The sequence below is a fragment of the Cherax quadricarinatus genome, chromosome 26 (assembly GCF_038502225.1).
Source record: "Cherax quadricarinatus isolate ZL_2023a chromosome 26, ASM3850222v1, whole genome shotgun sequence".
In the NCBI taxonomy this organism is placed as follows: domain Eukaryota; kingdom Metazoa; phylum Arthropoda; class Malacostraca; order Decapoda; family Parastacidae; genus Cherax; species Cherax quadricarinatus.
Genome location: NC_091317.1, coordinates 5,276,374 through 5,291,017, shown reverse-complemented (window position 1 = coordinate 5,291,017; position 14,644 = coordinate 5,276,374). Strand labels below are relative to the sequence as shown.

General features: G+C 37.4%; 1 protein-coding gene across 1 annotated transcript in view; it reads left to right on the top strand.

Annotated features, from left to right (window-relative positions):
* LOC128691636 (uncharacterized) overlaps nucleotides 1-13,759 on the top strand; it is a 36,759-nt gene extending 23,000 nt beyond the window's left edge. Inside the window, exons 5-8 of the mRNA XM_070088760.1 lie at nucleotides 8,538-8,624; nucleotides 9,201-9,269; nucleotides 13,007-13,061; nucleotides 13,202-13,759. Coding sequence (XP_069944861.1) covers nucleotides 8,538-8,624; nucleotides 9,201-9,269; nucleotides 13,007-13,026 — 176 coding nt within the window. The 3' untranslated portion in view covers nucleotides 13,027-13,061; nucleotides 13,202-13,759. The remainder of the gene's footprint in view (nucleotides 1-8,537; nucleotides 8,625-9,200; nucleotides 9,270-13,006; nucleotides 13,062-13,201) is intronic.
* Nucleotides 13,760-14,644: the final 885 nt, after the last annotated feature.

The following is a 14,644-nucleotide window of genomic DNA, read 5'->3' as shown; positions in this document are numbered from 1 at the left end:
CTTGCCAGAAGGGTGCTTTACACTACAGTTTATAAACTGCAACATTAACACCCCTCCTTCAGAGTGCAGGCACTGTACTTCCCATCTCCAGGACTCAAGTCCGGCCTGCCGGTTTCCCTGAACCCCTTCATAAATGTTACTTTGCTCACACTCCAACAGCACGTCAGGTATTAAAAACCATTTGTCTCCATTCACTCCCATCAAACACGCTCACGCATCCCTGCTGGAAGTCCAAGCCCCTCGCACACAAAACCTCCTTTACCCCCTCCCTCCAACCTTTCCTAGGCCGACCCCTACCCCGCCTTCCTTCCACTACAGACTGATACACTCTTGAAGTCACTCTGTTTCGCTCCATTCTCTCTACATGTCCGAACCACCTCAACAACCCTTCCTCAGCCCTCTGGACAACAGTTTTGGTAATCCCGCACCTCCTCCTAACTTCCAAACTACGAATTCTCTGCATTATATTCACACCACACATTGCCCTCAGACATGACATCTCCACTGCCTCCAGCCTTCTCCTCGCTGCAACATTCATCACCCATGCTTCACACCCATATAAGAGCGTTGGTAAAACTATACTCTCATACATTCCCCTCTTTGCCTCCAAGGACAAAGTTCTTTGTCTCCACAGACTCCTAAGTGCACCACTCACCCTTTTTCCCTCATCAATTCTATGATTCACCTCATCTTTCATAGACCCATCCACTGACACGTCCACTCCCAAATATCTGAATACATTCACCTTCTCCATACTCTCTCCCTCCAATCTGATATCCAATCTTTCATCACCTAATCTTTTTGTTATCATCATAACCGTACTCTTTCCTGTATTCACTTTTAATTTTCTTCTTTTGCACACCCTACCAAATTCATCCACCAATCTCTGCAACTTCTCTTCAGAATCTCCCAAGAGCACAGTGTCATCAGCACTATATATATATATATATATATATATATATATATATATATATATATATATATATATATATATATATATATATATATATATATATATATATATATATACGCAGTAGTAAGGTTATGAGGATAACAAAAAGATTAGGTGATGAAAGATTGAATATCAGATTGGAGGGAGAGAGTATGGAGGAGGTGAACGTATTCAGATATTTGGGAGTGGACGTGTCAGCGGATGGGTCTATGAAAGATGAGGTGAATCATAGAATTGATGAGGGAAAAAGAGTGAGTGGTGCACTTAGGAGTCTGTGGAGACAAAGAACTTTGTCCTTGGAGGCAAAGAGGGGAATGTATGAGAGTATAGTTTTACCAACGCTCTTATATGGGTGTGAAGCGTGGGTGATGAATGTTGCAGCGAGGAGAAGGCTGGAGGCAGTGGAGATGTCGTGTCTGAGGGCAATGTGTGGTGTGAATATAATGCAGAGAATTCGTAGTTTGGAACTTAGGAGGAGGTGCGGGATTACCAAAACTGTTGTCCAGAGGGCTGAGGAAGGGTTGTTGAGGTGGTTCGGACATGTAGAGAGAATGGAGCGAAACAGAATGACTTCAAGAGTGTATCAGTCTGTAGTGGAAGGAAGGCGGGGTAGGGGTCGGCCTAGGAAGGGTTGGAGGGAGGGGGTAAAGGAGGTTTTGTGTGCGAGGGGCTTGGACTTCCAGCAGGCATGCGTGAGCGTGTTTGATAGGAGTGAATGGAGACAAATGGTTTTTAATACTTGACGTGCTGTTGGAGTGTGAGCAAAGTAACATTTATGAAGGGATTCAGGGAAACCGGCAGGCCGGACTTGAGTCCTGGAGATGGGAAGTACAGTGCCTGCACTCTGAAGGAGGGGTGTTAATGTTGCAGTTTAAAAACTGTAGTGTAAAGCACCCTTCTGGCAAGACAGTGATGGAGTGAATGATGGTGAAAGTTTTTCTTTTTCGGGCCACCCTGCCTTGGTGGGAATCGGCCAGTGTGATAATAAAAAAATAAAAAAAATATATATATGTATGTATAGTATATATATATATATATATATATATATATATATATATATATATATATATATATATATTATATATATCGTGCCGAATATGTAAAACTGGTCAGTTGGCAAGAACTCATTTAAAATTAAGTCCTTTCTAAAATTTTCTCTACACGTTTGAAGACATATTTTTTTCATTAATGTTAATGTAAAAAATTTTAAGTTTGCACCAAAAGAATCCTAGAAAACTTACCTAACCTTATTATAACAAGTGCAATTTATTTTAGCCTAACCCAACTAAATATATTTTAGATTTGTTTACAATAGTTTAATATTAAACAAACACAGTGAAATAATTTTTTTTCGTTAGGTTCAGAATGATTTCGGCGAAATTATTGCATACACAAAATTTCGCTTGTCCTATATGGCAAGATGAGCGTTGCTATTTAAGCCAAGATCGCAAGTTCTGCCTATTCAGCACGACATTATATATATATATATATATATATATATATATATATATATATATATATATATATATATATATATATATATATATATATATATATATATATACATAAATATATATATATATATATGTATATATATATATATATATATATATATATATATATATATATATATATATATATATATATATATATATATATATATATATATATATATATTTATATATATATACATATATATATATATATATATATATATATATATATATATATATATATATATATATATATATACATAAATATATATATATATATGTATATATATATATATATATATATATATATATATATATATATATATATATATATATATATATATATATATATATATATATATATATATATTCAGTGGATTAGGCAGGCCAAAGCAGCATGGGTTCGAGTCCTTGGCTAGTGCAGTGTTGCTATTGGTCATTACCACTCGTTCGTGGTCACAATAATATAAAATACTGCTCGTTGTACTAGTACACCAAACAGGAACTAGAATGAAATTAGCCTAGAGTCACCCACACCATCGTGTGTCCTTGGGTAGCGAGCACAACATTCAGTTCAGCTGGATGCGTTAATTTTAAGTATCGTATGGTCCAGTGGATTAGGGCGTCATATGTTTTCGCCGACCATGAGGCAGGCCAAAGCAGCATGGGTTCGAGTCCTTGGCTAGTGCAGTGTTGTTATTGATCAACATCACTCGTTCGTGGTCACAATATATATATATATATATATATATATATATATATCTATATATATATATATATATATATATATATATATATATATATATGCAATAGGATCGCATATGCCAATAGGCATAGGGCTGTCGCAGTGCTCCTTCTTCCTTATGTTCTTATATATATACTATATACATATATGCAGAACAACCACTGTCAAGAAAACAGTGAAATTCCAAGCGCTTTCGTGACTTCTCACATTATCATGGATAATGTGAGAAGTCACGAAAGCGTTTGGAATTTCACTGTTTTCTTGACAGCGGTTGTTCTGCGTATATGTATATAGTACATATATGAAAACATAAGAAAGAAGGAACACTACAGCAGACCTACTGGCCTATGCGAGGCAGGTCCAATTCACCCAATGGCTTAAGCCAATGCCTTGACCTAGTCAGGTCAGTCACGTCACTTAAGGGAGGAGCACGGCATCCGACCTAGTAGCACAAGCTAATCAGGTCTAACTCATAATAATAATAATAATAATAATAATAATAATAATAATAATAATAATAATAATAATAATAATAATAATAATAATAATAATAATAATAATAATAATAATAATAATAATAATAATATATTTATTTACTACAAGTACATGAACAGGGTATACAGTCCTAGCTGGCAACAATGACATACTACTATATAGAAACTCCCTTGTTATGCTCTGCATTTCGGGCAAATTAGGTCAGTTTTGTCCCAGGATGCGACCCACACCAGTCGAGTAACACCCAGGTACCCATTTTACTGATGGGGAACATAGACAACAGGTGGAAAGAAACACGTCCAATGTTTCTACTCTGGCTGGGAATCGAACCCAGGCCCACACCCACTCATGCATTTATCCAACCTATTTTTAAAACTACACAACGTCGTAGCTTCTATGACGGTACTCGGGAGTTTGTTCCACTCATCCACAACTCTATTACCAAACCAGTGCTTTCGTATATCCTTTTTGAATCTGAATTTTTCCAGCTTAACACCATTGCTGCAAATCCTGTCTGGGCTAAATATTTTTAGTACACTATATACATCCCCTTTATTTATTCCTGTTTTCCATTTATACACCTCAGTCATATCAACTCTAATTCTACGCCTTTTTAGAGAGTGCAGATTCAGGGCCCTCAGTCTATCCTCATACAGAAGATTTCTGATACATGGGATCAACTTTGTCATCCTCCTTTGTACGTTTTCCAGTATATTTATCCATTCTGTAATACGGTGACCAAAACTGCGCAGCATAATCTAAATGAGGCCTAACCTAAGATATATAGAGTTGAAGAACAACCTGAAGTCTTCTATTATTTATACTTATTATTATGAAGCCAAGGATTCTGTTAGCTTTATTGTGAACACTTATGCACTGTTGTCTTGGTTTCAGATTACTGTTAACCAGAACTCCTAAATCCTTTTCGCAATCCGTAATATTATCTACATTATTTAGTTTATATGTGGCATGGTTATTTGCCTGTACAACATTTAGAACTTTGCATTTGTCTGTATTAAAGTGCATCTGCCACTTCTCCGACCATTGCATCAGTCTATTCAAATCATCCTGGAGTGTTCTAATGTCCTCATTAGAATGAATTGGACGGCCTATTTTGGTGTCATCAGCAAATTTGCTTATGTCTCTATTTATTCCCTCATCTATGTTTAAGTAGATTGTGAACAACAAGGTGCCCAACACTGACCCCTGTGGAACACCGCTTGTGACGTGCCCCCTTTCTGATTTCTCCCCATTTATGCAAACTCTCTGCTACCTATTTGCCAACCATGCCTCTACCCAGGAAAAAATTTCTCCTCCTATTCTGTGTGCCTAGTGTTCTCAACAGCCTCTGATGTGGAACTCTATCAAAAACCTTACTGAAGTCCATATACACAATATTATATTCAATACCATGATCTACCTCCTCAAATACCTTAGTGAAGAAAGTTAGTAAATTCGTAAGACAGGAACACCCCTTTGTAAAACTGTGCTGAGATTCATATATCAATTTATGCCTTTCAAAATGGCTACGAACTGCTTCGGCAGTTATTGATTCCATAAATTTACTAACTGTGGAAGTAAGGCTTATAAATAGGTATTACATTTGCCATTTTCCACTTGTCTGGCACTATGCCAGTTTGTAGTGATGTATTGAAAAGATTAGCCAAAGGTTTGCTAAGTTTCGCTTTACATTCCTTTAAAATCCTTGCAAACAGTTCATCAGGGTCTGGGGATTTGTTAGGTTTTAATTTCTCTATTTGTCTGAGGACCATGTCACTAGTTACCCCAATCGTGCATAGTTTATTATCCTCCTGTTCTACATAACTTATTATTTCTGGAATTTCGCTAGTATCTTCCTGAGAAAAAACTGAGAGAAAGTAGGTATTGAAAAGTTCACACATTTCCTTATCACTGTCAGTGATCTGACCTGAGTTACTCTTAAGTGGTCCTATCTTGTCCCTAATATTGCTTCTGTATAACTGAAAGAACCCTTTTGGGTTAGTCTCCGAATTCCTTGCGACTTTAGCCTCATAATCCCTTTTTGCTTTTCTTATTCCTTTTTTATTTCTCTCTTTAATTGAATATGTTGATTTCTTAACTGTCCTTCCCCTCTTTTGATACGCCTATATATGCCTCTCTTTTGACCAATGAGATGTTTTAATCTATTGTTTATCCCTACTCGGGACAAAAGTCGTCTGGGCAGCTAGCACTATGCTCTCAAATACGTCATATTGGCAACCAACACCAGCTACCTGACACATAGTAAGTTCATCTCAATTTGGCCTACCCAGGTAATTTCTCATACCCATGAAGTAGGCCAAACGGAAATTTGGGACAGCGACTTGATTGCAGTTATCTGGGTAATTCCATGATATATTGAAATTAAGTGATTTGTAATCACTTTCCCCTAGCTCATCACTAACCTCAAAATTATTAACTAGTGATTCTTTGTTGGCAAGAACCAAGTCATGCAGATTGTTTCCTCTAGTTGGTTCTTTCACAAACTGTTTTAAAAAGCAATCCTGAACCGTATCAAGAAAGTCATTAGATTCAAGATTTCCTCTCACATTGTTCTAATCAATTTGTCTAAAGTTAAAATCTCCCATTGACACAACATTTTCATATATAGACGCCTTATGAATTTCGTCCCATAGCAGCCTACCGCACTCCCTATCAAGGTTTGGGAGCCTATAAATCACACCCAAAATTAATTTTTCACGACCTTCGAGAAACTGTAGCCAAACAGATTCTGTGTCCGATTTTTCTAATCTTGCATCTTGTCTAACACAACAATTTAAATTTTCTCTGATATACATCGCCACTCAACCACCCTTCCTGATATATATACATATATATATTTATATATATATATTTATATATATTTGTATATATATATATATATATATATATATATATATATATATATATGTGTGTATATATATGTATATATATATATATACATATATATATATATATATATATATATATATATACATATATATATACATATATATATACATACATATATATATATATATATATATATATATACATATATATATATATATATATATATATATCTATATATAAATATCTATATATATACATACATATATACATATATATATATATATATAATTTACACCAGAGGTGGACCCCATCTATATATATATATATATATATATATATATATATATATATATATATATATATATATACATATATATATATATATATATATATATATATATATATATATATATATATATATATATATATATGTTGTGGCGAATAAGTAAAACTGGTCAATGAACAAGAACTCGTGTAAAATTAAGTCCTTTCTAAAATTTTCTGTTATACGTTTAAATATATATTTTTTTCTCATTTATGTTAAAGTAAAAATTAATAATTTTGTACCAAAAGAACCTTAGAAAACTTACCTAACCTTATTATAACAAGCGGAATTTAATTTAGCCTAATCCAACTAAATATATTTGAGATAAGTTTACAATAATTTCATAATAAACAGACACAGTGAAATATACATTTTTTTTCGTTAGGTTCGGAATGATTTTTGCTAAATTGCTGCACAAATTTTCGCTTGCCTAATTCGGCAAGAAGAGCATTGCTATTTAAGCCAAAATCGCAAGTTTTGCCTATTCATTACTACATATATGTATATGTCGTAACGAATATGTATGTATATATGTCCTGCAGAATAAGTAAAACTTACGATTTTGGCTTAAATGGCAACGCTCTTCTTGCCGAGTAAGGCAAGCGAAAATTTGTGTATGCAATAATTTCGCAAAAATCGTTGTGAGCCTAACGAAAAAAATATATTTCGTTGTGTTTATTTATTATTAAATTATTGTGAACTTATCTAAACTATATTTGGTTGGATTAGGTTTAATTAAATTGCGCTTGTTAGGTTCTTTTGGTACGAAATTATTAATTTTTATATTAACATAAATGAAAAATATATATCTCTAAATATATAAGAGAAATTTTGGAATGGACTTAATTTTAAACAGGTTCTTGCTAACTGACCAGTTTTGCATATTAAGCACGACAATATATATATATGTATATATATATATATATATATATATATATATATATATATATATATATATATATATATATATATATATATATATATATATATATATATATATATATATTATTGTAACCACGAACGAGTGGTATTAATCAATTGCAACACTGCGACTAGTCGAGGATTCTAACCCATGTCGTTTTGGCCCACCTCATGGTGAGCGAAAATCACACATGACGCTGTAACCCACGGGTGATCCCGTGGTTTAGAGCGTCATGTGTGATTTTCGCTCACCATGAGGTGAACATAGACAACAGGTGTAAGGAAATACGCCCAATGTTTCAACCCTTGCCGGGAATCCAGCCCGGACCCCTCACCGTTTGATGCGAGAGCTTTTGCCACCAGGCCACAGGCTATTCCTCAAGGGTGCTCTGATGATGGTGAAGGGTTCTTAATCCACACTCTACAGGTGCATTGCCCTCCCCTGGCTTCAGTGATTTAAAAGAATTTAACAGTAATTAGTAATAAAAATAATAATTAATAATTATATTAATGTTTCACGTCTCTGGCAAAACAGTGATGGAGTGACTGATGATGCATTTGTTTTTTTTTCGGGTGACCGTACCTCAGTGGGAAACGGCCGATGTGTTAATATAATAATAATAATATAATAATAATAATAATAATAATAATAATAATAATAATAATAATAATAATAATAATAATAATAATAATAATAATAATAATAATAATAATAATAAACACAATGTTTACATTCCGTGTTGTGGTTGTGCACAGTTTACTCTGGCGACGTGGCTGCAGAGGGAGGCATGTACGCTGACACACAGTCTGTAGCAGGTGACGACGGTGGCGCTGCTCGCACTGGTAAACAATCCCAACTATCGCATTCTCAACTATCCCAAACAATTGGATATGGAAACTAGACGACGTTTTGGTCCGTTTTGAACTATTATCAAGTCCATTTCCAATCTGTGGGTTTGTTGTGAATTGTTCCAGAGGGGGGGGGGAAGGTTATTGATTTATTTCTCAAGATTTCGTTTTAGTAAACAAATTTATATTCTAAAAGTTCTAAGATATATTTTAAAAGAGAAATACATATATTTTGATAAGACGCACACATATTACAAATAAAAGGTGTGCTTTATATCCTTTATTCTTGAAGATGCTGCTTAATGTGTGTTCAGTGAACCATATGTTCATTATAAGAAGTTGAAATATGTTCAGTAAGAGTTAAAATAAAATGCGAAATGTGTCCGTGTGTCTTTTTCTCTTCTCTCTCTCTCTCTCTCTCTCTCTCTCTCTCTCTAATGGATTGCATCTTCTTCATCTTTAATGACCCACGTGCAGTCGACAGGGTTTAAACTTACTGGAAATATTAACAGTGTATAGCTCATCCTGAAATCTGTAGTTCGACACTCATCCCATATTTCCCACCTGCAGGAATACAAGGTTACATGGGAGGAGATGGATCCATCGTGGGGACGGTGGGTTCTGCAAGCGAGGGCAAGCGTGAGTTATCTCTTGGTCTCGTCTCTAATTTAATTAAGGTCGTCCCTTAATTAAATTAATTAATTAATTAAATTAATTAAGGTCGTCCCTATTTTGATTGCGGATTGTCCAGTTTGTTTATAAATGCTATTTAAGCGAGCGAGCGCACGCACGATCGTGCGCGTACACTCACACACACACACACACACACACACACACACACACACACACACACACACACACACACACACACACACACACACACACAATCACGCACACTACAAACCTCTGTGAAGGAAAAGGATCTTAGAGTATAACTCCGGGTACATCTCGTGAGGCGCACATCACCCAAATAACTGCTGCAGCATATGGGCGCCTAGCAAACCTAAGAACAGCATTCCGACATCCTAATTAGGAATCGTTCAGGACGCTGTACACTGTGTACGTTAGGCCCATTGCAGCACCAGTTTCGAACCCACACCGAGCCAAGCACGTAAGGAAACTAGAGAAAGTGCAAAGGTTTGCAACAAGACTAATCGCGGAGCTAAGGGGTATGTCCTACGAGGACACAGGGCACACACACACATACACGCACACACAGAGGTATGTCAGGAGCTCAACACGAGATTTAAAGAAGTATTTACAGTGGAAACCAGTAGGACTCCAGGAAATCAGAACAGAGGGGTACACCAGCACGTTCTGGATGAGGTACATATAACCAAGGAGGAGGTGAAGAAGCTGCTATGCGAACTTGACACCTCAAAGGCGGTGGGACCAGACAACGTCATCTCTCCGTGGGTCCTTAAAGAGGGAGCAGGGATACTGTGTGTGCCATTAACAAAGATCTTCAACACACCAATTGAAACTGGGCAACTCCCTGAGGTATGGAAGATGGCAAATGTAGTCCCAATTTTTAAAAAGGGAGACAGACATGAAGCACTAAACTACAGACCTGTATCACAAACGTGTATAGTATGCAAGGTCATGGAGAAGATCATCAGGAGGAGAGTGGTGGAGCACCTGGAAAGAAACAAGCGTATAATTGACAACCAGCACGGTTTCAGGCAAGGAAAATCCTGTGTCACAAACCTACTGGAGTTTTATGACAAGGTGACAGAAGTAAGACAAGAAAGAGAGGGGTGGATCGACTGTATTTTTTTGGACTGCAAGAAGGCCTTCGACACAGTTCCTCACAAGAGGTTACTGCAAAAGCTAGAGGATCAGGCACACATAACAGGAAAGGCACTGCAATGGATCAGAGAATACCTGACAGGGAGGCAACAACGAGTCATGGTACGTGACGAGGTGTCAGAGTGGGCGCCTGTGACAAGTGGGGTTCTACAGGGGTCAGTCCTAGGACCTGTGCTGTTCTTGGTATATGTGAATGACATAATGGAAGGGATAGACTCAGAAGTGTCCTTGTTTGCGGACGATGTGAAGTTAATGAGAAGAATCAAATCGGATGAGGATCAGGCAGGACTACAAAGAGACCTGGACAGGCTACAAGCCTGGTCCAGCAACTGGCTCCTTGAGTTTAACCCCGCCAAATGCAAAGCCATGAAGATTGGGGAAGGGCAAAAAAGACTGCAGACACAATATAGTTTAGATGGCCAAAGACTGCAAACCTCACTCAAGGAAAAAGATCTGGGGGTGAGTATAACACCGAGCATATCTCCTGAGGCGCACATCAATCAGATAACTGCTGCAGCATACGGGCGCCTGGCAAACCTACGGATAGCGTTCCGATACCTCAATAAGGATTCGTTCAAGACTCTGTATACCATCTACGTCAGGCCCATACTGGAGTATGCAGCACCAGTTTGGAATCCACACCTAGTCAAGCACGTCAAGAAATTAGAGAAAGTGCAAAGGTTTGCAACAAGACTAGCCCCAGAGCTACGGGGATTGTCCTAAGAGGAAAGGTTGAGGGAAATCGGCCTGACGACACTGGAGGCCAGGAGGGTCAGGGGAGACATGATAACGACATATAAAATACTGCGCGGAATAGACAAGGTGGACAAAGACGGGATGCTCCAGAGATGGGACACAGACACAAGAGGTCACAATTGGAAGTTGAAGACTCAGATGAATCAAAGGGATGTTAGGAAATATTTCTTCAGTCACAGAGTAGTCAGGCCGTGGAATAGCCTAGAAAGTGACGTAGTGGAGGCGGGAACCATACATAGTTTTAAGGCGAGGTATGATAAAGCTCATGGAGCAGGGAGAGAGAGGACCTAGTAGCAATCAGTGAAGAGGCGGGGCCAGGAGCTATGAATCGACCCCTGCAACCACAAATAGGTGAGTACAAATAGGTGAGTACACAGGCAGGACTACAAAGAGACCTGGACAGGCTACAAGCCTGGTCCAGCAACTGGCTCCTTGAGTTTAATTAACCCTGCCAAATGCAAAGTTATGAAGATTGGGGAAGGGCAAAGAAGACCGCAGACACAATATAGTTTAGATGGCCAAAGACTGCAAACCTCACTCAAGGAAAAAGATCTGGGGGTGAGTATAACACCGAGCATATCTCCTGAGGCGCACGTCAATCAGATAACTGCTGCAGCATACGGGCGCCTGGCAAATCTACGGATAGCGTTCCGATACCTCAGTAAGGATTCGTTTAAGACTCTGTACACCATCTACGTCAGGCCCATACTGGAGTATGCAGCACCAGTTTGGAATCCACACCAGGTCAAGCACGTCAAGAAATTAGAGAAAGTGCAAAGGTTTGCAACAAGACTAGTCCCAGAGCTAAGGGGATTGTCCTATGAAGAAAGGTTGAGGGAAATCGGCCTGACGACACTGGAGGACAGGAGGGTCAGGGGAGACATGATAACTACATATAAAATACTTCGCGGTATAGACAAGGTGGACAAAGACGGGATGTTCCAGGGAGGGGACACAGACACAAGAGGTCACAATTGGAAGTTGAAGACTCAGATGAATCAAAGGGATGTTAGGAAGTATTTCTTCAGTCACAGAGTAGTCAGGCCGTGAAATAGCCTAGAAAGTGACGTAGTGGAGGCGGGAACCATACATAGTTTTAAGGCGAGGTATGATAAAGCTCATGGGGCAGGGAGAGAGAGGACCTAGTAGCAATCAGCGAAGAGGCGGGGCCAGGAGCTATGAATCGACCCCTGCAACCACAAATAGGTGAGTACACATACACACACACACACACACACACACACACACACACCCCGTTTTCTTTAAGGCATTACAGAAACACCTCCATCATCGAAATTTTCATAAGTTTAACAGGTCGTACTGTAACTTTTTTAACCTTAAGTAATTTAGATAGATAAAAAGCTTTAAGTTGATACATCTTAATGAAATTTTATGTGAAAGACTTTTGTTTACTAACTTTAAAAGGTGATGATGGTAAAAGTGGATCAGTTAGTCTAAACATTTTAAATTGTGTCTGCTACGAATTATTTAGGAACTGTATTTTGCTGAAGTTCAAATATATATAATAACATTCATTATCGAAAATCATACCTTAGGTATGAAATCTAATTTTTTCTTAATTAAGTAATGTGCACACACGTGAATCTGAAAGGGCAATAACCCTGGAAATTCCGGAGATACTAACCCCTTATCCCCAGGGAGATCCGTTGATGGAGGAGGGCAGGACTTAGCTTCCACCTCCAGACCCAAGAACTCTTCTTTTCTTTGACCTGAACTTGTGAGCTTAACATTTCTGACTCTGGGTTCTTATCGTATGGTTATTATATTAACGTGTTTCATTGTTTCCACAGAGTACTTGGAAAACATGTAATGAGGAGCGACTCCTCGTCCGTCTTCTGAACAGCGGTCAGTGTACTAACAGCATTAACTTACGAGTCTTGACTTAAATACTGCTAAAAGAGCTTGAGTATCTTGTAGCAAACGAAAAGAATTTTGATTGAGCTTGTCAAAGTTTATAACCTCGCGTTTTCTTCTTTATTTTCCAGAAGTGTCTGAAGACTCAAAAAATAATGGAAGAAGTGAACATCACAAATGATGTCAATTCGGCAATTCCCAGAAACTAGTTTATGACTACAATTTGTTACAATTAATTGGCGGAGAGTGTAGAGGTCGCTTCAGTCTTGATAGTTGTCATTCTTCAAGTGTTTCAGGTCTTTCCAATTTCACTTTCCTCATATCAATGTCAAAAACCATTCACAGTAGTGTTATTTATGTAAAGCGTATTTTAAGTGTCCTGAAAATGTGAGATTTCGCTTATAAGGAAAACTTTATCATCAAGGAAGAAAACACACACGTCAGGTCTTTACCTGAACAACGTTTCGCTCTGTGTAGTTTTTTTTTAAGTCATTATGTGATAAATCTCCTCACAGAGCGAAACATTTTCCCCAAAATGTGTTATTTCTTGACTACTGTTGACAGTGAGCCACTTGGATCCGACACGAAGGAAGAAAGTTACACTCGTGTATCTACATCCTCTTCCCGGGATCTACCACTATTTATTGTTTCAGATTAACAGTGTTTTGAATAAAAAATTAGTGTTGTGATGAGAGTATTTTAATTATCACCGATTTGTCCTGCCTCCTAAAACGTTCTTTCCTTTTGTGAATATTATAAAACATATGTACATATACGAGTGACAGATACTTAGTTAAGTACAATACTTTAACTACGGGAATTATTCCAAGCTCTACAGAATTTTACCTGTACATTGTATCGAGGATTAAAATTCCAGTGATCCATTTTCTGCCTAATTTCCGGCATATTTCCCCTTTCTCAAAAAATTGCAGTGAACTGTAGCCCATGATTTGGAATGAATTACGGATATGATTTGGACTGCAACTGATGGACATATAAGCAGTTTCCACTATACTGTGATTATAGTATCTCTAAAGTTGCTGTAATATAAATACGATAGCAGAATATTTGTGATAGAAGCAAACTGTTCAGATAACTGTCAAATGGTAATGATAATGTTGGAAGTTATACACAGTGAATAATGCAAAAGGTTCTAACACTTCGTAAATCACCTCTTACCTCAACTCTGCGTTATAAACGGCCATAAAATTTTATATTTTTACTTTGATAATGAACTTCTGCTTAATGACCATGATTTGCTTTAGAGGGTTAAGGGTTTGAACTTTATTTTTCGGGTCTATCTTTTTATATTGGTTTGTGAAATCTACGTCGCGTTTACTTTTAAACGCATGGATGATTTTTGCCTCTGGTATTTTTTTCTCTGCTTTTCTAACACCGAAAGAATACCTCCTAGCCTCTATGATTCATCAGTGTCAACTTCCTTTTTCTTTCCTAATCACTTCCCTTCCCTGCTGTGTCCCTTCATTGTTTCCTTGTTGGTCACTTGCCTTCCCTGCTGTGTCCTTTTATCCTGTTTCCTTCCTGGTCACTTGCCTTCCCTGCTGTGTCCCTTC